Source organism: Nomascus leucogenys, chromosome 13 (assembly GCF_006542625.1).
Source record: "Nomascus leucogenys isolate Asia chromosome 13, Asia_NLE_v1, whole genome shotgun sequence".
NCBI lineage: Eukaryota > Metazoa > Chordata > Mammalia > Primates > Hylobatidae > Nomascus > Nomascus leucogenys.
The window spans coordinates 90,461,498-90,488,198 of NC_044393.1; the positions used below are offsets into that span (position 1 = coordinate 90,461,498).

A 26,701-nucleotide genomic window follows, 5' to 3' on the forward strand; every position below is an offset into this window, starting at 1 on the left:
TCAGGGTTGTGTCCTCTGAAGCCTCTCTCCTTTGACTTGCAGATGGCCTCCCTCTTCTGCCTTTGCACAAGGCTGTCCCTCTGCATGTGCACGCACCTGGTGTCTCTTTGTATGTCCCAAGCTCCTCCTCTTATAAGGACGCCAGTCAAATTGGATTAGGACCCACCCTAATGGCCTCATTTTAATTATCTCTTTAAGAGCCCAATCTCCAAATATAGTCACATGTGAAATACTAGGGGTTAGGGTTTCAACATACGAATTTTTCAAGGGCAAAATTCCTGTGTTCCCATGGCCATCCGTAGATGTGTAAAAACCAAGGGAGAAGACTCCAGGTTCTATGATAGGAATCTGAGCGTATTCTCTTTGGAAATGAGGCTAGCCTCTATGGATGGACCAGTGCCTGTAGTCGCTTGAGTTGGGATGCTGTGTTGCTGTGGAATGCTCACACCTGGGTGCAGAGCAGCCCTGTCGTGTATAGACACACGATATACAGGAACACAAACCCTGCTTGCCCCAGAGGCTTGACTCCCGAGTTCTACTCCTGGCAGTGTGCACCTGGAGCATGTGCACAGCTTGCAGAACGATCAGTGATTTTTGCCCCAACTCAGAGCCCCATCCCTCTCAGCATGTTCTCTTTCTGAACACATCCACCCTCCCCTGCCTCGTCCCGACAAATCCCTAAGGCACCTTTGATGTAAAACCCTGTGACCTGCCTGTTGAGTGCTGATGATGCAATCGTGTATAATTCAACAGTAATTTATATTCCGTGCAGGTCTGAACAAAGCCGTAAAGTGCTCTCAAGAGCTAAATGCGGCTGAAGCATTTAATCTAAGCAAAGGCAGGGTTTTGTATCATCCACTTCCCAGGATGGATGTGCCAGTGTTGAAGGAGGAGGTGCTCTCCTTCTGTTTGCTGATTTGCTTCTTGTTGGTTTTAAAGATTGGAGAGGGAATAGAGGGAGGTGTCTCATGGAGGACTTGGCTGCTGCTTCTCTGACCTCCCTGACATGCACAGCCACGTGGGTGTTTCTGCAGAGCCTGCCTCGCAGCAACCTGTAGGGCTCCAGTCAGAACAGAGGCCCTCTCTCCACGTAGCAACAAGGGAGGAAGCCAGGACTGGGGATCCGCAGACACCATTCCTTATTCCCGGGAGCAGAAAATGTCACACAGATGGATATCTGGATCTAGAAACCTGTAGAAATTGTGCACCGTTGAAGTTGTGGGCATAACTTGGTCACATAAGGAATAGATATTTGGGCAAATGCCTGTGCACACAATGTGTAACTGCCCCGAATCTCTGTGAGAAGCCTCATGAGGGCCTTGGTTTCCTAGGAGACAGCTTCTTGAATTAGTAAGAGCAGTTCTGCTGCCTAGCCTGAGGCCTCAATTTTGATGCTATTTCTCCATAGGGTCCATTGCTGTGTCTTGACTGCTGTGGCTTCTCTGAGAATCCCTAAGTGGAGTGGAAACACATGTTCTAGTCTCCCCTTTCTGTGTAGGCCAATCCAGCAACAAGCACACAGGAAGCACCGCCTTGTCCACCTTATACACCTGCAATTAGCACTCAGAATGAGCTGAGCAGGGAGTTGGCTCCATAACTCTGAATATCAACTCAGAAATATTTTGGTCATTAACCTTTAAGGTGGTACTGGGAAAGAGCCATTATTGGGTTGGCTGACTAATTGTTCCCTGGTGACATTTCAGGGTGACAAAAGAATTAGCTGCTCCCCAACAATGTTGTCCCTACCTGGCACTTCCTAACATTAGCGACGCATTCCAGGGATCCAAGTTTCTGTTTCCTCTGGCCCGCGTGGTGCTTTCTAACTTTCAAGCAGGGATTCACTGATGTCATCACTATACTACCTATTGGCCCCAGAGCAGAAAGCGGGACTGTGAGGAAACAGCAGAGAGGGTGGCCAGTTGGACTCTCTTAGCCCAGGACTTTCTAGTTTTAGGGCTGAAAGTCCCATGTTCCAGGCACCAACCTCCCTCAAGTTGCAGGCAAACTGGAATGGTTGGTCATCCTACTAGGGAAGCAAGACTTTGAAGGAATAAAAGAAGTCAGGATCTTATGGAAATTTGGGCTGATGGAGGTAGCACTAAAAATGTGTGTGTGGCCAGGGAACACCTTGAATATACCATGCCCCTGGGGATGGGGTGTAGAAAGAAGGAAATGATCACATGAACCAGTCGTGGGAGTTCAAGTCAGAGGAGAGGAGGATGTTGCCGGCGAGGATGTGTGATGTGGGGAGAGAGGAGAGCTGGGAATTGCAGGGCTGGAAAGACCAGTGGAGTGTGGGAAGGACTAAGGGGGAAGCCTGGAGCCAGGGCAGCTTGGAAACTGAGGAAAGAGATATCCAAGCAGGAGGAAGGTGTCAGATAGCCAAAAAACTAAAATTAGCAAGGAAACTAGAAGCTAATATTTGGCAACCAGAGAAATATTAATGAGGGATGGCAGCAATGTGAATGTGAAGGAGATGGAGGAGGCAGCTAAGTTTGGTGCTGGGACAAGGAGTGGGCAATCTGGGCATGAAAGTGGCTTCCCCTCTTTCACCCTCACAGTGTGGAGGGGTCCTGGGGGAGCAGCAGGTCCAGAGCACCGAGACTATCCTCCCCTCTTCCAGCCAGGTGTTGACAAGGGCTCAGAGATGGGAGTTGCAAGGTGACGTTGTGGATGTGATTCCTGAAAGAGCTTCAGGAGGGGACAGTCATCAAAGGAAGCAGGTGCTGCCTTTGAGCCAACACAAGGAAGCATGTGTGTTTACGTAGCCCCTTCCCCACCTCGGCCATGCCTTCCCACTCACAGGTGTTTACAGATGGGGACACTGGAGCTCAGGGGTCTGCAGGGTGCTGCTGCTTATATGTCAGCAGGTCTTAGCACAGCTCTCGGCCTGCAGCTACTTGGGGTGGTGCCATCCCTTCTTCTAAGTGGACTCCTGAACTCTGAGCCAATGCCAGTGAGAGTTCTGGCACAGAAAGGGTAATTAGTTTTCGTTTCTTATTCCAACCAGCTGCGACTGGCTGGCTCCAGCTAGCTGCCTGGAGGGCTGGGTTGAGTAGGAGTCTGAGGTCCCTTACAGAACCAGCAGGAAGAGGGTTGAGATCAATTTGCTGTTTCTGCCAATGGCATGGCCTTGCCACCCACAGAGCAGCCACTGGACTTTGCTATCCAAAGGACAGTTCCTCCAATGACATACCTTAGCTCCCCTCGCAGATGGACAAAGCCGGTGATTTTCAAAAATGTTTATGTCACTGGAATTCTTTCTTCCAGTGAAATTTCACATGGAAACAGATCAAACCAAAGCTATTCTGGCCAAAGAGAAGAGAGGGTTGGGAGTCTCTTCTACTTCCTGCCCCCCTTCCCAGTGGCAGCTCCTGAGCTGCCACCATGGATCAGGGTTTGAAAACCACTGGGGGAGATGCTACTTCCGAAGAAGGCCAGGGACAGTCTGAGAGAATGACATTTGAACTGAGATCTGAGCAGAGCTGGAGGAAGGCCATTCTGGGCACAGGAACAGCCAGTGCAAACAAAGGCCCTGAGGTAGGGCAACCTTCACTGGCTTGAGACAGAACGCTCTCCAGTGTGGCCAGAGTGTAGGGAGGGTGGGAGTCAGGGTGATAAACAAGGTTGGCTAGGTAGGCGGGATGCACTCAGGTAAGGCCAGATGCGCAGGATACAGGAATTGTGTTCTGAGTGTGATAGAAGCTATTGGAGGGTTTTAAACAGCAGAGAATCATAATCTGATTAATTGTTAAAATACCACTGGCTACTCTTTGAGGGCAAAAGTAGAAGGCAGTACTCCAGTGATCTGTTACAGTGGTCTGTGTGAGAAATGGTAGAAGCATGACTCAGAGGGTAGCAGCAAGCCTTTCAGAAGTTAGAGGCATAGTAAGTGTTGTCTGTGAGCATGCCGTCTTACCACAGGCACAGAGCTCTAGGACAAAGGGGCACTGAGATGAAAGGAGGGATGCTCTCCAGACCTAGTGGGGACCACTTTCTGTTTACTGTCTGCAGAAACCCTGTCCCTCCTTCAAGACTCTACTCCTGTGGGAAACCCTCCCCGACCCAGCATCATCATCTGTATCAGAGTATAACTCTTACCAGTTGCTACTGGGTATTTATGACTCATGCTCTTCCCAGAGACTCCTAGACTTGGGAGGGAACCTTACAGTCCTCTACTCCAGCTCCCTGATTTTACAGATGAGGGACCCACCATTCAGGGCTGATAACAAACTCAGGTCTCTTCACCCTCAGTCTGATACTATTTTCACTTCATCTTCAACTTTTCATTTATGCACGTCTCATATCCCTGCCTAGAGTATAGGCCTTTTCAAAAAGCTTTTTATTTTAGATTCATCAAAGATTAATTCTTAGATTAATTAAAGATTCTTAAGGGCAGGGATCATGTCTTATTCTTTCTTTGATGTCCGTAGCATGTATCATAAAGCTTGACCCAAACATAGAAGTTCAACAAATATTTGCTGATTTGCTGTTCTGCATATTAGGGCACCCACAGCCACAGGAATGTCTCCCTTCTTCCCCATCACCACAGTTACTATGCCACCAATGCCCCCTCCCCAAGACCTGACATTGCTTACCACCAGCCACCACTCCTACTGTCATGACTGCCCTGGCCAGGGTTATGCCTGGCACTGCGTACAGCCAGCATGTGGAGCACACAGCAGAACCCAGCTCCCAAAGAAAGGGTTGGGGGCAGAGTTCTTTTCATGTTGTTGTTACACCATGACTACAGTCAGTATTGGAGTCTGATTGGGATTAGACCCAAACCCCAATTCATAGTGGGCGTTACTAAGAAGATATGACTATGCATTACTATTTATTCTAGTTCTTGGATCCTCACTTATGTATCAATAAATGCTCATGTGAAATACAATGACAGATCCCGAAGACTTAGCCCCAGAGGCCATGGTCTGTTCCTGCTGGGGAGAGCAGGACTTTATCTTTCCCATAGAGGGGATGCATACGGACTCTTTTCTGAGCAGAAGCCCCCTCATCTGCATCAGTAGCTCTCCCCAGGCTTGTGCCACTTGCACAGGGGACTGCTGAACTTTGGGTAAATGGAGTAGGTTGCAGTTTCCATGCTGTAATGTCTACTGCTGTCCTTTAATTAGACATCTTTTCCAGCAGAGCCATTTGAAATATTTTCCTAGAGGACCTGCCCCCTAACCTCAGCTAGTCAATGGGGAGGAGTTTTGAACGCCACACTCCCCAGTTTGCTACCAAACCACAGGCAGAGAGTTGTGTTCATCACACTAGACAGAAATCTGTCAGTCAGGGTCCTTGCCCATATGTCTCCCCTTTGTCCCCCTCTCTACGGGATTCAATCAATGTTTGTCAAAGCATATCTTTACGTAAACTGTCAGAATATGGTGCTGAGTAGGAATGGTACCGCGTTATTCATTCAGTCCCTTTATTGAGGATCTACTATGCACCTACATTTATCTATTTCTAATTATTAGCACACATTTTCAAATTTGAACTTCTATGTAGGGAGGTACATAAAAATATAAATTATTGGCTGGGTGTGGTGGCTCACATTTATAATCCTTAGTAAGCCCAGCAGTTTGGGAGGCCAAGGTGGGTGGATTGCTTGAGCCTAGGAATTCGAGACCAGCCTGGGCAACATGGTGAAACCCTGTCTCTACAAAAAATTTAAAAATTAACTGGGCGTGGTGGCATGCACCTGTAGTCCCAGCTACTAGGGAGGCTGAGTGGGAAGATCACTTGAGCCTTGGAGGCAGAGGTTGCAGTGAGCTATGATTGCACCACTGCACTGTAGTCTGGGCAACAGAATGAGAATGTGTCTCAAAAAATGTATATATTAAAAACATGTAAATCCTTGCTCATAACAGAAAACAGTAGTATATATGGAAATTAATCAAACCTCTTCCAAGTCTTCCCTCTTTGACACATGCAATTTCCGAGCAAGTCGTATCAATGGTCTACTTTAAAGGCCATCTCAAGTGGGAGCCATAAAGGTGTTTTCCCATCTATGGGAATATTGACAAGAGCTAACAGAAGGAATTTCAAAAGGTTCCACAGTCACAGAGCAACCAACAGGAAGTGAAGGCAGGAAGATTCCTCATCAACTCCATTAGTATAGCAGAACAGCAAGATGAATGTTATGAAGATGTCGAGTCATTTTCTACTGGTACTTAGGTCCACCCAGACCTTATCCCTTCACTCCCCATTCATCAGCCACATCCTTTGTGTCTTGCCTGCCCTGGTGTGGAATGTGCCATGAGAATCATGTATATCCAGCTTCATCAGCTACTGTCAGCTTGGGAAGACCACAGTTTCCTTGAGGTCAACCTCCTGTCTCAGAACAAATCACTGGACTTCACCAGCATAGCATGGTTTTTGATAAGAAGAAATTTCTCCATTTCTTTAAGTATCCTCTGTAGAAACAGTTTATATAAAGTCCTTGGGTGACCTCAATCCCATCCACAGCTTCAATTTATGAGATGATGACTCAGACCACATTTCTGGCTCAGAACTTTCTATCAGGCTCCAGATTCATGTTTCCAAATGCCTTGAACATCCCAAGGGTGGCTTGAACTTGAACTCACCTCACTGCCCCCCCTTTCTGTCCTAAATCTAAATTTTAGTAAATTATAGCATTACACATCCAGTGATAGGTTCACAAAGCAGCATCCACAGTAGGCGAGGCACGAGCAGGCTGGCTTTGGTCTGCTGGAATCTGGTTTATTAGAAACTAGTGCCAAGACACAGCTTCCTCTTACTCTCCCACCCCAGGCAGTTGCTCTTGCCTTGGCTGTGTCCTGCAGGCTGCCTCATTCTCCTCTCCTGTCCCTGCTTCTACCCACCTGGAATCACTTCTCCAGGTCATACAAAGCACCTTTGCCCCACACAAGGATTCAAGCAGGCTGACCAACAGAAGTCATCCTGAGGAACTTGTAAAAACTATAGATTCCCATGCTGTTCCCCAAGACCTTCTGATTCAGGGAGTCTAGGTTGAGACCTAATCCACTCTGGGGACCATCAGAGAATTCAGTCTGAGCCCTAGTGCACAACATGAAAAAAAACTATGATGTTCTGTAACTCCCACAAGTTTGGAGTACTGTTCTCACAAGCATTGATGGCACTACACACACACATCACACACATGCACAAATGCATCCACACACATGCACAAAATACAAATGCACACACGTGTGACACAGGTGCACTTTAGTCATACTGTCACTGTGCCCAGATCACCTTCAGTTGTTTCTACAAATAATATTGAGTAAACAATCATCCACTAAGCCATTTGGAGCTCCCAGCTCTGCTCCCACCTTGCCAGACTTCCCCCTTCTCCCTGATGACCACGGCAACCTCCTAACTGGTCTCCCTACCTCTGGGCTGCCCTCTACACTTCTGACTTAGTGGTCTTTGGAAATGCAGATTGAAGTCACCAAAGTGCCTTGACCCTACATAAAGGTCAAACTTCTCAGCTCTGAAAACAGTGCTTGCCCAGTATCTGGGGCTTCATTTGGTCTGCCCTCCGACAGCTGCTCCTCAAGTCACCCTCACCATAGACATCTTCATATCTAAATCTTGCACATGTCCATACCTAAATATTTGTCCCCAGGTGGGATTATTTTCTTAAGGTGAAATTACTAGGACAAAGGTATGAGTATTTTAAAAATCACTTTTCTGCAAGGAAACACCAGCTTACACTCCCCCTAGAGTCTATGGGATGGTCTATTTTACTGCCCCCTTACTAGTTTTGGAGATGATCTTAAAAAACAAACAAACAAAAAAAAACAACAACAAAATAAAACAAAATCTTGCTGATTTGATAGATTATCATTATGCTTTTAATTTTCAATTCTTTGGTTATTGGTAGAATTGACCATTTTTCACACGTACTATCCATTTGTATTTCTTCCTCTGTGATCTGGGCTTTGGCCGATTAAGTTTTATCTTTCTCCAGTAAAAACTTGTTCCAAATCCTATAGCTCCAAAGTGTGGTCATTGAGCCAGCAGCATCAGCATGCCCCAAGAACTTCTTCAGGATGCAAATTCTCAGGCCCCCACCCCAGACCTCCTGAACCAGAAACTGTGGGTGTGGGGCTCAGTGATCTGCTTTGAGTCCTCCAAAACTACAAACTGCCCTAACCCATGCCGAGTGAGAGAGAAGGCATCTGGAACCTAGGTGTCAAACAAGGGAAACCCATGAAGTGACCCACTTTGCCTGGCACCAGTTGTAAACAGTACAGTGGATGAGACTGCAAGCTCTGGAACTAGCCTTCCTGAGTTTGTAACCTGACTCTGCCAGTTACTAGCTGTGTGATCTTAGGCAAATGACTTAAGCTCTCTGGGTGTCAATGTCCTCATCAGTAAAATGGGGATAATATAACCCACATCTTAGAGTTGTTTTATTAATTAAGGTTTCAATACATGCCACATACTTAGTGAGGCAGCGTCATTGTCTGGGGTAATTATACAACATTTGTCATCTCACGTCAGGGAACTCGAGGACACAGACACACAAGAAGTGGGTTTAGGACCGGAGGTTTAATAGGCAAAAGACAGAGAAAGGAGAATAGCTCTCTCTCTTGCAGAGAGAGAAGGGTGCCCAAGTGGGACTTCCAGTCTGTGGCGAAGTGCATAGGGTTTTATAGACCGACTTGAGGTGATGGTGTCTGATTTACATAGGGCTCAAAGATTGGTTGAACCAGGTGTGACATTTACATAGGGCGTGATGAAGCTGGCCACCCCATCCTAATCTTTTCATTATGCAAATGGATTTTCTACCTGGCGGGCACCATCTTGTCTGCTCCTTACTGTTGATGTGGTTGACAAAGAAAAGGGAAGATGCAGCCACCGTGTTGAACATGCCTAGCCCCCAGGCAGCCTTTTCCTATTGGCACAGCTGCCGGTATGCACACGTGCAAGCTTCCAGCTTACTTATCTATGTCTGCAGCTCAATTTTACAGGCTGCTGATTTGCTCAAAGAAATGATTTGGGGGCTGCTTTTTATTAAAAGGAAAACCTTACCGAGGACTTCTTTACCCTCACTATCTGCCTAAATGATTCATTTTTAACCACTATATCATTAGCACAGTTCCTAGCACATAGCACTTAATACTTATTTTAGGGTCAACTGTGGCCATTTAAATTATCACGAGCTCGTGAGCCTCATTCTTCCACTCTATATTTTCTTCCTTGTCTTCCAGGAAGCTTCTGGAAAAAATTAGGCTAGATCTTAAAGAAACAAGGCTCAATCTTAAAGAAACTTGGCTGTGAGAAAGCAAGAGTTTTAATAATAAATATAAAATTGAATGCACCTCCTTTTGTTCCTTCCCTATAAAAATGCTTTTCCTTTTTCTTTTTTTTTTTTTTTTTTTTTTTTTTGAGACGGAGTCTCGCTCTGTCGCCCAGGCTGGAGTGCAGTGGCGCAATCTCGGCTCACTGCAAGCTCCGCCTCCCGGGTTCAAGCCATTCTCCTGCCTCAGCCTCTCCGAGTAGCTAGGACTACAGGCGCCCGCCACCACGCCTGGCTAATTTTTTTGTGTGTGTATTTTTAGTAGCGACGGGGTTTCACCATGGTCTCGATCTCCTGACCTCATGATCCACCCGCCTCGGCCTCCCAAAGTGCTGGGATTACAAGCGTGAGCCACCGCGCCCGGCCTTTTTTGTATTTTTTAGTAGAGACGGGGTTTCATCGTGGTCTCGATCTCCTGACCTCGTGATCCGCCCCCCTCGGCCTCCCAAAGTGCTGGGATTACAAGCGTGAGCCACCGCGCATGGCGCTTTTCCTTTTTCTTCCTGCCATTGACCCAGGTCAGCCTTCCCAAACTATACATCCTTCTTCTGCTCATTGTTCTCATATCGGTGGTTACATAAAGAACAGAAAACACAGCAAATGCAGAGGAAAGTTATTGAATTCATTTTAGGCACACCAAAACTTGTTGTATTAATTTAAAATGAGTTTATAATTCTAAACCATTTTATATCATTCTACCTCTTATGCAGTTTTCTTATTAGAGACTGATATAAGTAATGTTTTTAAGAGGACGTCCCATCATCAATAAGTTTGTGAAATTCCACATAAAGTAGGGTAGATGAGTTACCTTAATATTAATGTAGATGATGCGTGTTCATGGGTGAGAAGTCATGAGCAGGATTCCCTGTCTTTTGACTCTGCCTCCCACTTTGTAAAGGATTTCATAGCGTTAGCATCCCAGAGAGAACACTTTGGGAAATGTCTTACAGGAAAAAGGAAAATGTTTCCAGATTTTGGAAGAATTGTTGGTGAACAGATTAAAGGAAAACATAATTGTATGAGTAAGTTGTTATGTATAAGAAAGGGAAAAGATTGTTTTTCTCTTTAAAGAAGTAGCAAACAGGAGGTGTTTTCCATGTCTCCAAAGAAATACAATGAATTTAAAATACTTTAGGAAAATGAACTGAATGCTCTTCTGCTCACTCTACCCCACACAAAATGCTCACGAGATATCTGTTAGTATCTTCCCAAAGGAGAGACTCCCCGAGTGTGTCCAAGACGGGGCCATTATTGGAGAGTGATGAAGTGATGGTCCTTTAATACTGTTCTCCGCTACATGAATATTTCCAGATATTGACCTTGGTGATAATCTGCTCTTACCTAGACTTCCCATTTTCCCTACTCAAGAAAACTGAAAATGTAATAATATTGACTTTTCTCTTTCTCTCTCCCTCTCCTCTCCCCTTTCCTTCTCCATTTCCCCATCCTGTGTCTTTTCCCTTGTCCTCCAGGAACCTTCTGCATCATTTCACTGTGCACCTGTGTGGCCGGGATCAACTTTGAGCTGTCACGCTACCCACGCTACCTGTACGGACTCCCTGATGACATCAGCCATGGCTATGGCTGGTCCATGTTCTGTGCATGGGGGGGCCTGGGCCTCACACTCATCTCGGGATTCTTCTGTACCTTAGCCCCTTCTGTTCAACCTGTCCCGAGGACCAACTGCCCTAAATCCAGACCCGAGAATGGGACAGTGTGCTAAAAAACAAACCCATACATACATATATATATATATATAAATATATATATAATATACATATATAAAACAAAACTAAACTAAATCAAGACCATGCCAGTGCCAAGATAGAGTTGAGTTGGCTCAGGCACCTGCATCTCGCCGGACTTTGTGTTGCCTCATCTCTGAGATGGGGAAAGTTTTTCCATCCTGTGGCTCTTCCATCAGTTCTTGACTTTTGGCTTCATGGTCTCTTGAAGACAGAGCAAACACCACCACTTGCGACCACATCTTGATCCCCATCACTGGCGTGGATGGGGTGGTGAAGGTACAGTGGCAAGGGTCTGAGACAGCACAGATGTAGAGAAGGAAGTGCCACCCACTGGGCCAACGAGAGAGGACGCCACCCCAACCAGTCATATCACAGGGTAACAAAGCCCTTAGTTCCTAGAATGTAACCAAATCATTGAGGCCATTTTCAGAATCACTTCTTCTCCTGCTCTTCCTGTTCGGACTTCCTTCCCAGCCCACCAGCAACACGCAAGGAGTGGAAGAGAAAACAAACTGAGAAGGACGTTTTCTCTTTGCTGCCAAACTTTTGGACAATGTTTCATCGGTGGGAAGGGAAGAGAACATGCTGAGAGGCAAGATCTGCATCAATGAAAGGACGCTTCGGTGGATGCTCAGACAACCCAGTCTTACCTTCCAGCTGCCTTACACCCAGTGAAACAAGAGGCCACCCTGTCCCCAGCCGCACCTGCACTCCCTGGGCAGACTGGAGCCTTGGAGTCATGCTGTGATGTGTGTGTGTGGGTGTGTGTGCATGTGTACTTCCGGCGGTTTCCTTTTTTTCTTTTCTACCTTTTAAATGGAAATACTGCATTATGACTGTTGTCTCTCTATCACTGTAGTGGTTTCATGGCCCCAGATAGAGGCCCAGAGACCTAGAAATTGTCATGAGGGACAGGCCTATAAGGGTGCCAATTCTGCAGCTACAGATCCCTGGAGTGGTGTGTGTGTGCGTGTGTGTGTGTGTGTGTGGTGGATGTTTCTTGAGCGTGGGGTTTTATTGTTTGTGTTGTGTTTTTTTAAATTATTGTTTTTGGTATAGCTGAAATTTCCAGAGGGCAGAACCAAGAACAAAGCCACTGGGCCAGAGGACCCCCGTGGTTCTCCACATTACAGCTCTGGGACTCTGCATGATTTAGTCCTCTAATTTTGGAAGTTCAAGGCACAGCTGGGCACATAAGCCATGAGAGAAGAGGGGGAACACACGGTTCAGGAGAGAGAAGGAATGTTGCTCTGGTTGCTGTTGTACAAGAACATAAACCAACAAGACCTTCACTCCCCATTATAGAAGCTGTCCTTTGTCACTGGACATCTCCCCTTTCCCTAGGGGTGACCTCTGTACAAACGAAAGGAAGTGGGTCACATGCAGAGAGAGCACCTCCATTTCCCATGGGCTCAAGTTTGTATGATATTGTGTAAATTAATGCAGAACTCTTGACTCTTTCCATCCTCTTCCTTTCCCTCTTGATATTCAAGGCCATGAATCCCAAAATAATAGTCTTAGTGGCTAGCACCCAAACAGAGGTGGAATAAATCCACCCCAGTGTCTCGGGCTCATTTGAGCAAATTAGCACTGCAGGTGCTGGCAAGCAAAGTCAGCCAGAGAGTTGTGAATGCTGTAGCGGTGGGACTCTGCTGGAGTGGGCTGGAGCCGCTCACAGTCATCTCAGTGAGCCTGCTGGTGCCCAGCAGCCCTGGGGAGGCCAGGTGAGAATCCCTGAGCTGGCGCAGCCATGGTCAACTGTGTAGCAGAGAATCCCATTGTTTCATAAACAAATATGCTTTGGGAGCTTTGCCAGGCACTCAGCAGCCTTCCTTCCACTGCTGTGTGATCTGTTTCATTTACACGTCTTCCAACCCATCTTCCTACCACCCTCCTCCTTTTCTCACCTACTAACCACTTACCTTCTCTCTCTTCTATCTTCCACCCTCATCTGCTCCTTTGAACTGTGTATGTGTAATTCATATCTGGATATGATATGACATCTGATGTGCATGAATGGGGTTGAATGTGGATCTCTCTGTATGTGTATCTCTCTGGTGCATTTTGTGTACGTTTGTGTCAGTACGCACCTGCACACAGGTGTGGGTGCACTACTCAAGACTTCCTTACTGGGGACGCTGGTCAGCTTCTGCAAAAGGTCTCATGTGTGAGTTCCCTGTGTGTGGGTGTGCTGGGCAATAGGGTAAGTTGTGCAACGGGGAAAGTTGTTAGCTTCCAGTTGGGGTTCTAAGGATTATTTTTAAAACAAAGGATTTATGCTATGAGAAGGGAAATAATTTTCAGGAAAACCCAGTTTTTCAATTGGGCATTTTATTTCTAATTTTCTTTGAAAAGTTAGATTTCTCCCTTAAGGGGAAGGGTATACTTGGGCTTAAGGAAAAGTGAAGAAAAGTATCTCAGATTGAGAGGCCTTGTGTCTTCCTTCCAAGTGTCCTGAAGGGGCTCTGCCAAGGAAGGGACAGACAGGCATTCACGAGCATCCATTTGGGGGAGAGGGCTTGTCTGTGACCACACTGAAATTCCAGCTTTTTTCCAGTTGCAGGAGAGAGGGGAAAAATTCTAAATGGGGAAATTTGCTATGAACCATTTAAACTTTTTGTAAGTAACCATGTTTAAGGGTGCTGGCTCACAGACCTATCATTATGTATATCCTCTTTTTTAAAAAAAATCCCATACTTTCAATGAATAGATTATCTGCTCTATCCAATTATTGTCTTTGTGACAGACATTTAGCAAAGCTTACTGCATCCCTTTGAAACCTTGAGAGTTCCTGAAATGTTAGAAAGCTCCCAGGAAAGATGTAAACCTGGGCTCAACTCACCAGCCCAGAGCAGGGGTCTTGAGTGACTTCTTTGATAGTGGGGCCAGATAAGTATGAACACACTTTGGGATCTGATCCTGCTGGGAAGCAAAAGACACCCAGCCACATGACCAGGATAGAGGCCCCTTTCAGAGGGCAAGTCCTGGCCAACGGGAGGACATCTCAGGTGACCTTGATCCCTCTAGCATAAAGGCTTGACCACAGATTAAAACATGTGACTCCAACCAGTTACGGAAGCTTTCTGGCTGTGAGGTAGCTGAGGGAGATGAGGAGGAGGAAGAGAGGAGCCTTGACTTGTGAGGCTCTGTAGATCAGACTCTGCTAACTCCAAATCAAAGTAGAACCCAACCTTATGAGGGCATTTAGGGTCAATGACCTCACTAAAGTCACCAGCCGCAACCCCAGGTCAAGTTCAAACTTCTTACTGGCATATGAACATGTATGTGCTTTGAGCTCCATGCAAGTCAACCTTGTGCCTGGGGCCCATTGCAACTTTTATTTCCGTCCCTACTCTACTACCTTGAGATTCAGGAAAGTGAGGTATTCCACCTAGAGAGAGGTCCCATATCTTTTTCTCCTTGTTTTGGGAGTTATGGTTTCTTCTTCTGTTTCCATTTCCTCTCTCCCCACTCACTCCTACTTTCCTCCTGCATCAACTTTGGTCAATTAACATAGATAAGTGATGCATCTGTAGAGAGTCTCCTAGACTCCAAGCAGCCTCCTTCCTTGTTCATTGTGGCGGTAGGTTTTATAAGGAGGTCTGTGTCTCCCTGGCATCAAAATATGAAAAATAAAATCTGTGCCTGTTCCAGCTTCAATCCTCCTCCAAGCCTTAGCTTTTCAACAACCCTACCCTTTCAACTTCAGGGATCATGGAGTCACAGAGACTGGACAACTCCTCCAAATCTAGACAGACTTTCTTAAGCGCCCTGAGTCCAGGTGCATATCTTCCCATCAGGGATGAGTGGTCCCACCTAGCAATGCTTGCCTCTCCTGTGACAAGAGGGAAGGATATCCCAAGACTCTGAGACTGGGCCCTATATCTCAATATTCATCCACACTCATGATAAGATGCCGGAAATGAATGCATTGTGTGTAGCTGTCTTGATTTAGTGGGAGGATGTGCTGCTTAGGTCTCCAAAGATGCCCACCTGGGTCAAATTCAGAATAATGAACTCAGGTACATCACCCAGAGGCATTTAGAATGGACTCTCTCTTCACCTGGATTATGTGCTGAGTGTTAACTGATTTTTCAAATATCTGGGGGAAGGAGTGGGAAGAGATACACTCTGGTCATCCTTTGGTGTGGTTTGTGGGGGATACTTGGTTGATTCGTGTAGTTGAAGTGAAGTTGCTTTTCTGAAAATGTTCCCTCTCTTCAGGGGACTTACCCATCCCAGGGGACACAGCCAGCCCTTTCCAGGGAAATACGATGTTTCTGAGTGAGAGGTGATTTCAGTGCAGATAGAAAGAGCTGGTGCACACTAGCAGGGTTGCCTTCCATGCCATCTTCCAGCTGGTGTGGGATAGACTAAGGGGGCAGATTTTTAAGAACCCCACCAGAGTTGACATACACACGTGATTCTGGTGTCTGTCTCTCAAAGCTCTCAATGTCTGGGGCTGTGTTTGCCTTCTTTTCATTGATGCTGCCATGATGCAAAATGTTTCTTAAACATTATTCCTAGTTCTTAGAATATGTGATTACTGAGTATTGGATTTCTTTCCTGAATAATACCTGCTCATTGTAGAAAATAAGAAAAATAAAATACGAAAAAGACTACAAGATTTTTCATAATCCAGTCACTCTGAGGCATCTACCGTGGGCCCAATCCAAATGGTCATGACCTCAAAACTTCCCCCAATGAGTGCTTGTCTCTGGGTTGGCAGCTGGGGCCATGTGAGCAGTGTACAGCCACAGAACCACACTGGTCTGCATTGAGTTGACCCTGTGTTCCTGGCAGCAAGAGTGCAGGGCCCTGAGCCCCCAGAGATAGCAAAGAGGCCTAAAAGTTTAATGCCAGACCTTAGGGGCAGGATAGAGCAGGGCTAAAAGATTTCTATTCAGGCCTGTCTGCCTGCTTTCCTTCCTTTCTTCCTTCCTTCCTTTTCTTTCCTTTTTTTTTTTTTTTGTCAGATGCCATCTCAATCTAATCATAGATGTAAGAATGCGGAAGCCAGAGTAACTCACTCATTAAGCTACACTTGTATAACAGTTACTGTAAATTTCACTACAGCTCTGCACTGAAATGATTTGTGACTCTGGGCACTGTGTCTTCTCCATACTTGAACTTCCTCATCTACAAAATGAGGATAAGTGATAACACCTTACCTCATGGTATAGTAAGGGTGACAAAGAAATTGCAAAGTGATTTGCAAACAGGACGTGTCATATGAGTTATGTATGTTCTAATTATCCCTCAGAAGACCCCCCGCTGGAATGGAATTCTCACATCAAGTGTCTGTGCCTCGCTGCTGAAGGATAACCCAGAATGCAAGGTCATCTTTGTTGCTGGACAGGGCTGGACCTGTCCCACTTAAGCACACTTAAAGGATTCTATTCTTCATTCAGGTCCCCCAGAGAAATTGGCTCCTTATTTTACTTTACCTACTCCTAGACTTCCTTTTGTCTAGAGCCAGTTTTGCAAAGGGCACCTTTATCCATCTCAGTTATTCCCAGAGGTGACAGAATGAGTAAACCATATGGGGCAAATAGCATATATGAGCTAAACCAGTTAACTGTTAACAAAGGCACATGGTCAGTGCCTTAGTATTTTTTTTTTTAATTCTTCTAACATTATTTCTGGCTGTACATTCCCAAAAGGATGGGTGGAAGCAAATCAGATTCTGAAAGGTTTCAATGATCTTTCAAGTTTAGGATGAGACCAAGTCTCAAGGAGCTGGGATCTTCTTTCTCTTGTCAGTTGCTGAAGCCAGTAGCTTCATCAAAAACATATGAATTCATATAAGGAAGCCCTTTGGATGGTACATTCACTAAGACGTGTCTGGGTGTGATCCTGTCTAGGAAAAACAGAATCCTAGGTTCTAAACAAGAAAAGAACGCCCTTCCCAAAGAGTCCGCACACTTTCTGCTTTGCAACGGATCAAGTGTCTGTGTGAGGGTGAGACTTCCTCCAAGGGAAGGGAAGCCATTGCTCTCTCTGTAGATAGAGCCCAGCCGGTAACGGGGGAGCCACCCAGCTGCAGGGGGGTGTATGTTCAGGTGTGAAAAACAGAAAACTGGGTCTGAACATGAAGAGTTGCATAGCATTAGTTCGAAGAAGCTGGCGTCTCTTTGGCTAACACCAACCTCAGCAAATGCAACTCCTTCACGTCATTCCCAAGGACCAGGTGTTGCTCCTTAAGGAACTCTGTATCCCTCTCTCCTCTCCAGAACCCCATTATTCCCACTGGCTGAGCTTTTCCTTTCCTTTCCGGGTCACCCATAGACCCTCTCCAGTCTGTCTGTACCAGTGCGTCTGTGTTGTGAGTGTGATGAAGCCTTTCCTGTGAAGAGCTTTCACGAACTCATTCTCATACTCCTTCCCCATTTCCACCCATGGTGTGACTGTTTTGCTATTCAAGACTATCTGTAAAAATGTACAAATAAAAGTGAAAACTGAAAATAAAGGGGAGGGAGATTGAGATTAAACAAATGCAATGATGTAGCCCTTAGTTTTCTGAGGACTTATGTGGACGGCCCTAAAATCCTGACTTAGGGTGGGATTTGAAGGGAGGGATACCATTGACACAGGAGGTTTTTTTCTGGTTATTTCTCTCACAGTCACCAGTGTCTGCTTAGAACTCTGTGTTCTAAAGGTTTTTCCCTGTAAAGTAGAATGTACTTCCCCCAAAATAAAAGTAAATCAGCAATGTTTGAAGGGTCATGGCAAGGGTCATGACAAAGACCTGACTCTGGGGTGGCATGAGTGGCCCTGTCACCGGCTCACTCGGGGCCTTGGGGGAGTCTCGTTACCTCACCTTGTCTCCATGTCTTCTCAGCCAAATGGGGATCAGGGGCTTCCAGGGCTCTGGGGGTGCCCAGTCCCCTTGTGTATTTTGCTGCTATTTTTAGAGAGACTTTGAGCCCTTGCCAGTGTGTGCTTACTGCGTGGAGGTAAATTAGGAGACGTTTTCTCTCTGCTACTCCTGGCCCCTGCTTTCACCCCTCAGAAAGTGACCTTGAGCTAACAGCCAGTTTGCACTCAGAGTCCAGAGCCTTCTATCTACCTTTTCATTCTCAGATTCCTTTTCCCACCCGCTTTGACGATCTCATTTTACTATCTGTCTCTACTGACTGAGCTTTGCTGCACTGGGCTGGGGTAGGAGACAGAGCATCCAAGGAGATGATGCGTGAATTGCTTTGTAATTTGTGACTCACCATATAAATGTGGCTTGCAGTGTCAGAAGCAGGGAGTCTGGACGAAGGTTGCTACCAAATAAGAATGAAGATGGCGGAGGCAGTGGTGGCGTGGAGGCAGTAGGCAGAAGATGTGGGTTGGGAGCAGAGGTAAGATGAAGGGAGCTTTGGGAAGGAGAGATGGCAGAATCACCAGAAAATCCTCAGCAAGGCAGCAGAGAAGGATCCTCAAAGCAGTAACCCTGTAGTAATAGGAAGTAGGAAAGAGGAGCAGGGATTAGGTAAATCTGCAGCATAAACAGCTGTCTCCCTGCAGGACTGAGAAGACCAGCTGCCCCAGAGAGGGGAGGCACATCGAGCTTGGCCAGTGACCCAACCCATGATTAGAGGCACCTTCAATGCCAACTTTCCTCTCCTCTGGTGGGTCACAGTGATGGAACCAGCTTCAGGAAGGTAGTATAGACCAGCGTCATCCAATGGAACCATGATCCAAGCCACATATGCAATTTAAAATATTCTAGTAGCCACATTTTTTAAAGTCCAAAGAAACAGCTAAAATCGGTGAAATTAATTTTCAGACTACATTTTAACCTAACATTATCAAAAATAGTATCACTTCAGCATGGAATCAATATAAAAATTACTGGGATATTTTACATTCTTTTTTCCAAATGAAGTCTTCAAAATCCAATGTGATTTTCGTCTTAGAAAACATCTCAATTTGGCCCAGCCCTATTTCCAGTGTTCAATAGCCACACCTGACTACTGGTTGCTGTATAGGGCAGCACGGACTTAGGTTCTTCATTAGGAGACTGATGGGGTGGTCCTCCCTGGTGGGTCACTCACTGCCATAGCTCTTGTCATAGCTGATGAAGGCAGGAGTGAGTCTTATTGTGTTGGCCTAGAGTAGAAAGCACAGAGCTATGTCAAGCCTGCTGTCTCAGCCTCTGGAAGTTCTGCTTCACCTGCTTAGTAAGAGGAGATGACCACTCCTGTGGACTGCATGTCCCATTGCCGCCGAGGGTGTCGGCGCTGCCCCAGGCATGTCCCTGATGACCTGTCCAAGTCCTAGAGGCCAAAGCAGGCCATATTCTTCAGCTGCAGGAAAGTCAGCTACTGCCCCCCACCCCTTAATCTGATCCCCTTATCATATAGTGGGGAAGGGGCAGGCAGGCCTTCTCTCTGTCAAGAACAAAGATCTCTACAACATTTCGTCATCTGGGCCAGTCACCTGCTAAGATCATCTCACCAATATTTGGAGCTGTTTTCTGAATCCCTTAATTTTCTTAAATATTTATCTTAAAGTCAAATGCTAAAAAGGAGATACCCTGGGAAGGGCAGTGGCCACAGGCAGACTGGGTCTCCTAGGAGGTGGTGGTGCTGGTGACAAGTTCTACTTGCACTGGGACTCAACCCACCATTGCCTACCTCTCTTCCCTGCCTGGAGACCTTCCTTAGGATTGAAGAAACCTCTTTCGTTTGCAAAAAAGATAAGTATCGAGATCTTAATGGAGAGAACAGAATAAAATGCAAGGTGCCAACTCCTGGGTATTCTCAAAGCATTTCAGAGGTCAGTATGACAAGGTTTGATTGATTTAAAATATTACATTCTGAGCCCTGTGTTACTGAGCAAAAATGATTTGGTGAGTATGTTTTCTGTATGGTCATTAGACAGGGACCATAACTGACAAAACTCTCAAATGCCTGGAGTGTTTATGGCCCACCAGATTATTGCTCAGTCAATATAAATTTATTTACCTTTATTTTAATTTGCATAATGCTTTCTGATTGGTCAGACAAAGAGTGGTGTGTACTGCAGGATTCTAACAACGCCTCTGCCCTTGGAGGTAGCAATTCCTGTGGTTATTGGTGCTAAAATAAGATAAAATATTATGTTAATTTGTTCTGATATGATGTGAATAAATGTATTGTTTAATCTTAACAAGAATGCTACATCTTATCAGATCTATTGTACTGTCTGTTCCTTCTCATAATTAATTAATTACAGGAAAGGTGATTCAAACCAGATCTTGAAACTTGTGATATTCTGAGAGGTAAATTTAACAGGGAAGTGGGAGGGGGGATGAAAAGGGAAATTGCCAGGTTCCTGTGACTTTGAAAGGACTGAGGAAGCAGAGAGCATTTGGGGACTTCACTGAAACTGACTGCATCTTGCAATTTTCTTTTTCGAATTGGCAGAAATATTGTATTTCCATCGATTGAAGAAAAACAAGTGTCTGGTAATTAAATGACTTGTTCATGGAAAAAATAAAAATAAATAATCTGTCAGTTGTGGAATGTAAACTGATTAAACAATTAAATAAAGAAGATTATGTTGTGTGTTTTAAAGGATTGTGTCTGCTTAGGGGTAGGGAGCACGATGAGGGTGGGTGGAGGCTGCAGTGTTTGATGGTGAAGGGTATTTTTCCCTCGGGTTCTGTAAAGAAAAAAAAGTACAATTATTATGTAGATAACCAGCTGAAAACTTGAGTCCAGAAGAAAATAGCAAACATTTCAATCACGTGAAGGCCAAAGTACATGCTTTGCACGTTGGGTGAAAGAAGAAAAAATGGAGAGGGATTCAGAAGAGAAAAAGAGGGAAACTTGTTTTTTTTCCTATTACTGGCATTAATAACTCTTTTTAAAAGACTTTATGAGATGCTGGAATGACTAATTACATTCTAACCCCTCAACCTGTTTCCCAGTTTCCAGTGAAGAGAGAAATTTCTCTCCTAGTCTTCATCAGCTTTGTCCCTAACTTTGAGTCACAGTTCCTTTCCACCCATCTACCTCTTCAAAGGTTTGGGCTCACACCTGGGTGGGAGGCTAGGGGAGGAGGGAAATGGACTGGAGAGGCAAGTGCTCTGTAAAGGGTGGTGTATCTCAGCCAGCATTTACAGTGAAAGAAACTGGCCGTGTCTGATATAATTGGGAAAGTAATTTACTGACGAGACATGGATAGCTGGAAGCCTGTAGGAAGGAAGGCAAGAAGAAAAGCGTGGCTGAGCAGCCAGAATCGCATCTCATGCTGATCTGGACCCTGCAGTCACCGCTGCTGGACTCTGGGCACCACAGCTCGCCCGGCTGCTGCTACTGCCCTGAGGCTGTATGGCGCTGCTTCTGCTGCCAACTCCACCAGGATGAATCCCCAGGGCCCTTCTTCTCTCCGGCAGTAGCTCCAGTGTCAGAATCCCACATGGGTGCGCCATCTAAGGAGACTGAGAAAACAGGTTTAGAGCCTTTTAATCTTCTCTCTTGAGGGATGAGCCCTGCCTCCCACCAAGATGCATGGAATAGACAATTCCCCAAACCTGGATCTGGGCAGCCCAAAAGAAGAAATGTCCATTAGAGGTGGGATGGCTGAAGGAGAGGAAGGTTACCTGAATGAGAGGTATATTGCTGCATCTCCGTGTGGTAGACCTCAAAGGTGGCCAAGTGGGTGTGACATAAACCATGACAGTGATTAGTGTCGTGGCTAGTAGCCTCTGTGGAAAGATGGGCACAGTGCTGGGCCTTGCACAAGAAGACCTGCGTGGATTTACTCTGATACAGAGTAATGTCAGCTGTGGAACTTTTTTAAAAGGGGCATCCTGGAGGTAACAGAGTAAAGCATTTCAAAAGTAAGTGCAGGTGAGGGCAGGTGGCTTATAGAATAGATGAGGGGAGGGTTTTACAAGTGGAAAAGAACTTGAAGAAATGGGAGAGCCCCACCCCACCTGGCAGCAATGTCCCTTAGAAGAGAGAAAGAATGGAAATACCACTGATCTTAAGAAGTGAGCAAAACATTCCACCCTTGCACCTTCCAGGGAAAACAGGTGGAATTAAAGAGTGTCTGCCCCAGCCCGGGCAGGGGCGAGGATGGGGAAGACATTCTCACCAGATCCTGGGACTTCTATGCTGCAGCATAGTAACCTGAGGGGTGGATGCAGCTGCCAGCAGCTCCTTGAGGCAGAAGGCCCCGATGCTCTGTGGACAGCCTCAGGTAAGCCACAGGAGACATTCTGTTCTCCTTTTTCCAATGCAGCACCACTTTGATTTCCATGTCTCAAATGAATTATGCAGCCCACAGAGTTTAGCAGAGACCTGGGTTTGTGGGAAACACACCTACTCCCCCTCACCTTAGCTTCAGAGCCTCTGGGAGCAAATGTTCCTAGTGAGAGCTGTTAAATAATTGCAGACAGGCAGTTCCAAGAGCCACAACCAAGCCCCCAAAATACCCAGGGTGGTTCATAGAGGGCAGTCTCCTCCAGGAAGCCTTCCTCCCTGAACACCCACCTGGACGAAGAGCTCTTTCCCTAACCGTGTGGCAGCATGCTGTGTCTCTTGTGGTGCTTAGCACCTCTGGATGAAAGTATTGCTTTCCTTGGGATCCTCGCAGGCACTAAGCTGTCTTGAAGCACAGGGATTCTGACTTACTCATCTTGGTATCCCAACAACTAGCAGCATCTGGTGAGCAGTAAGTGCTCAACAGGTGCTTCTGGGCTGAACCAAACTAAAGGCTTCCCCCATCCACCTCCACAAGTGGATTCTTAATGCCTGGTATTAAATTCTTCTTTAGAGGTCCCCAAGACCACCCTCGGATTCCATGATTTGTCTGAAGGACTGACAGAACTCAGAAGAGCTACTATACTCAGGGTTATGGTTTATTACACAGGAAAGATACAGATTACAATTAGCAAAGGTAAAAGGCACATAGGGCAGGGTTCGGGGAGACCGGACGCAAGCGTCCAGTTGTCCCCTCCAGTGGATTTCAACAGACAGCACTTAATTCTCCCAGCAATACTGTGAGACAACATGGAAGAAGCATTGGCAATCGGGAAGCTCACCTAGCCTTGATGTCCAGGGATTTGTGTGTGTGTGTGTGTGTGTGTGTGTGTGTGTGTGTGTGTGTGTGTGTGTTTGCGGGGGAAGGTTGAGGGGGGTGATAGTCACCTAGGCATGAAGTACCTATGTGGCTAACCTTAGTTACTCGGTCTCCAGCCCTGTCAGAGGTCAAACTGATGACCCATGGCCAAGGTCTCCACCATAAGTCACATTGTTAGCATCAACTATGTAGCATGACCCAAGGTACAGCAGGTGAACAAAGGCATTCTCATCAGGCAAGGTATTCTAAATGATCTATGGAGGTAATTTAGAAGTGACCTATCTCCAGCAGCCAAAGGCCAGAGCTCCCTTGGGATGGGCAGAGTTGGGGTAACCCAAGCCCAGAGCTGAGTCAACCCTCTACTACACACTGTGCTATGTGGTGAGTCAGAGCAAACAAAACACACTTCCTGTCCACATGAGAGTTCCTTTCAGGTATCCTATATTCCTTCTCTTTCCCTCTACAGACAAATCCAGCCATGGCCCTCTTTCTCCCGGAAGACCATTATGTCTAGCCATCTCCTTTCTCTCTGCTTCTTCTCAGGCAGCTCCATGCGCCCTTCATAAGAGGCTGGGGACAGGGGGATGAGGGTGGAAAGAGCACAGTACTTGAATCTTTAAGCAGGTCTGGATTCAAGTCCTTCCCCATATAAATTGTGCCACTTGGCCTCCTCAAACTGTGTCTTGTAAAAGCAGGTATTCCAACACCTCTGTCCCATACCACTTTAGAAAATGGAAGAGTTAGCAAATATGAGAGTGCTGGCCCAGAATCATCATTCAGTAACTGTTAGCCTCCCTTCACCTCCTATGCACAGTTTGTCCTTTTTCTTTGTTAAGCAGATTCTATATCTTGCCCTTCTTCCTTTTTTTTTTTTTTTTTGAGATGGAGTCTCACTCTGTTGCCCAGGCTGGAGTGCAGTAGCACGATCTCAGCTCACTGCAAGCTCCGCCTCCCGAGTTTAAGTGATTCTCCTGTGTTAGCTTCCCGAGTAGCTGGGATTCCAGGTGCCCACCATCACGCCTGGCTAATTTTTGTATTCTTAGTAGAGGCAGGGTTTTACCATGTTGGCCAGGCTGGTCTCAAACTCCTGATGTCAGGTGATCCATGCACCTCGGCCTCCCAAAGTCCTGGGATTACAGGCATGAGCCACCATGCCCAGCCTAAGAAGTATTTTTGAATTGAAACCTGTCCAGTGTTTAGTGTCCCACACGTACCCCACTCACCATACCCAAAGCTGACAGCAAATGTACAGTGGATATATTAATATTTTAAGTGAAAACACATTTATTGTATTCAATCACTGTTTAGTCTTTGCAACCATCCTATATAGTTATACAGCTATGTGTAATAAAATCATGCTTTGAAATATTTTTAATCCAGAAGAGGAGAAAATCTGGGATTGAAAATACTCATTCCCCCTGCAGAACTTCCCTTGCTAGGAGTGATAGAAATGTTCTAGAATCTTGCTACTCCTCCACGGGTGGTTCTCGGACCAGGAGCATCGGTATCACTTGGGATCTTGCCAAAAATGCAAAATCTTAGGTCCAACCTCAGATCTACTGAATCGAAATCTTCATTTTAACATGATCCCCAAAGGATTTGTGTACACTGATCTGGGACATTCATTTACCTAGGTGTGGTTTGAAAGATTGCTTCAACACTTCTGCTAGGTTTTTGTTTTTCTTTGTTTGTTTGTTTTTGAGATAGAGCCTTGCTCTGTCGCCCAGGCTGGAGTGCTGTGGCTTGATCTTGGCTCACTGCAACCTTGACCTCCAGGGTTCAAGCTATTCTCCTGCCTCAGCCTCCTGAGTAGCTGGGACTACAGGGGCACACCACTATGCCTGGCTAATTTTTGTATTTTTAGTAGAGATGGGATTTCACTATGTTTGCCAGGCTTGTCTCAAACTCCTGACCTCCACCCGCCTCGGCCTCCCAAAGTGCTGGGATTACAGACATGAGCCGGGCTCAGCTGCTAGTATATTTTATCTAGAATAATGATCACATAGGACTTCAAAAGACAATGAAAAAAAAAATAATCAGTCTGAGGTTTCAAAGCCACACCAGAAAAAGCATCAATTTAAACTAATGTCCATAGAAAAACCCTTCCTGCTGGGTCTAACTCTGGTTTTTAGGGTAAGTACCAGGGGAACAAGGCCTAATGAGCAGGTGTCAGGGAAGCATTGACTCTATAGTAGCCTCAGAGCAGGTGTGCATAAGACCACATGGGTTTCAATCACCACGGGAGAGCAGGCTTGGGTAGTCCCAGGAAAGGAGCTTGCTTTTGCCTCTTCCTGAGAAAGCCTGGACCATGTGACCAAGTAGATCTGAAGGATGAGGGAACTGGAAGCCATCATCTTCATTGTCACCTCTCTTGTGTTCTTTGTAAGCTAGATTGCAAAGATTTCATTCATGACAGTTTAACTCATGGTTACACGCAAGGACTCTGGAGTCAGATCACTTGAGCTGAAACTTGGCACCACCTGCTAGTGTTGTAACTTTGGGCAAGATATTTAGCCTCTGTGTGCCTCGCTTTCCTCCTCAACGAGTGGGGATAATAAAATAATACCTGCCTGACAACATTGTTGTGAGGATACAATGAGTTAATCTCAGCCACATGCTTAAGACAGTGCTTGGCATATTAGTAGATACCATATAAGTATTTATTATTAAATAGTTTAAAATGTCAATGGCCTGTGCAAAGTCCCACTGGCTAATGAGGTGATGTGACTCTGCAGCTGCACCTTAAAGCAGATCCTTCATGAACAATATCAGTGGGAAAGGATTTTCTGTGGAATAGCACTTTGAAGTCGATGATGGTGCAGGTCATCTGGAGGTAGTGCGGAGGGCCTTTCTCCATGTCTGGTGGCATAACTGGCTGGGCCTGGAGCTACCCACGTCAGGGTGTGATGCCACTGATTGGGCTGCAGCCCCTATGGTGATAATATCCACAGTTCTAACCCCTGTCCGGTGGCTGGGACTGCAGTTAGACTCCCTCTACATTCACAATGTACTTCAATCTCTCAGTTGTGTTAGGGGACCAATAAAGAACCCTGCTTTAGCTTGTATGTTCATTGAAGCACTATTCACAGTAGCAAAGATATGGAAGCAACCTACGTGTCCATCAACAGATGATTAGATAAACAGAATGTGGTGGTGCATATACCCAGTGGAATACTATTCAGCCATAAAAAGAATGAACTCATACTTTCGTAACAACATGGATGGAACTGGAGGCCATCATCTTAAGTGAAACAAGTCAGATGCAGAAAGACAAACACCATGTGTTGTCACCTATAAGTGGGAGTTAAACAATGTGTACACATGGACATAGAATGCAGAATGATAGACAATGGAGATCCAGAAAGGTGAGGGGGTGGGAAGAGAGTGAATGATGAGAAATTACTTAATGGGTACAATGTACATTATTCGGGTGATGGATACCCTAAAAGCCCTGACTTCATCGCTAATCAATGCATGTAACAATATTACACTTGTACCCCACAAATTTACACAAATTTTTTTAAAAAGCCCTGCTTCAGGACCCTGTCTGCCCCCAGTGAGGTAGCAATGACTGTGAAATGAGTCTTTCATATAC

At 45.8% G+C, this 26,701-nt stretch overlaps 1 protein-coding gene across 1 annotated transcript in view; it reads left to right on the forward strand.

Moving 5' to 3' along the window:
- The window catches only part of TMEM178B (transmembrane protein 178B), a 404,309-nt gene extending 383,718 nt beyond the window's left edge, over positions 1-20,591 (forward strand). Inside the window, exon 4 of the mRNA XM_003270949.2 lies at positions 10,768-20,591. Within this exon, the coding sequence (XP_003270997.3) occupies positions 10,768-11,018 (251 nt within the window). The 3' untranslated portion in view covers positions 11,019-20,591. The remainder of the gene's footprint in view (positions 1-10,767) is intronic.
- The last annotated feature ends 6,110 nt before the right edge of the window (positions 20,592-26,701 follow it).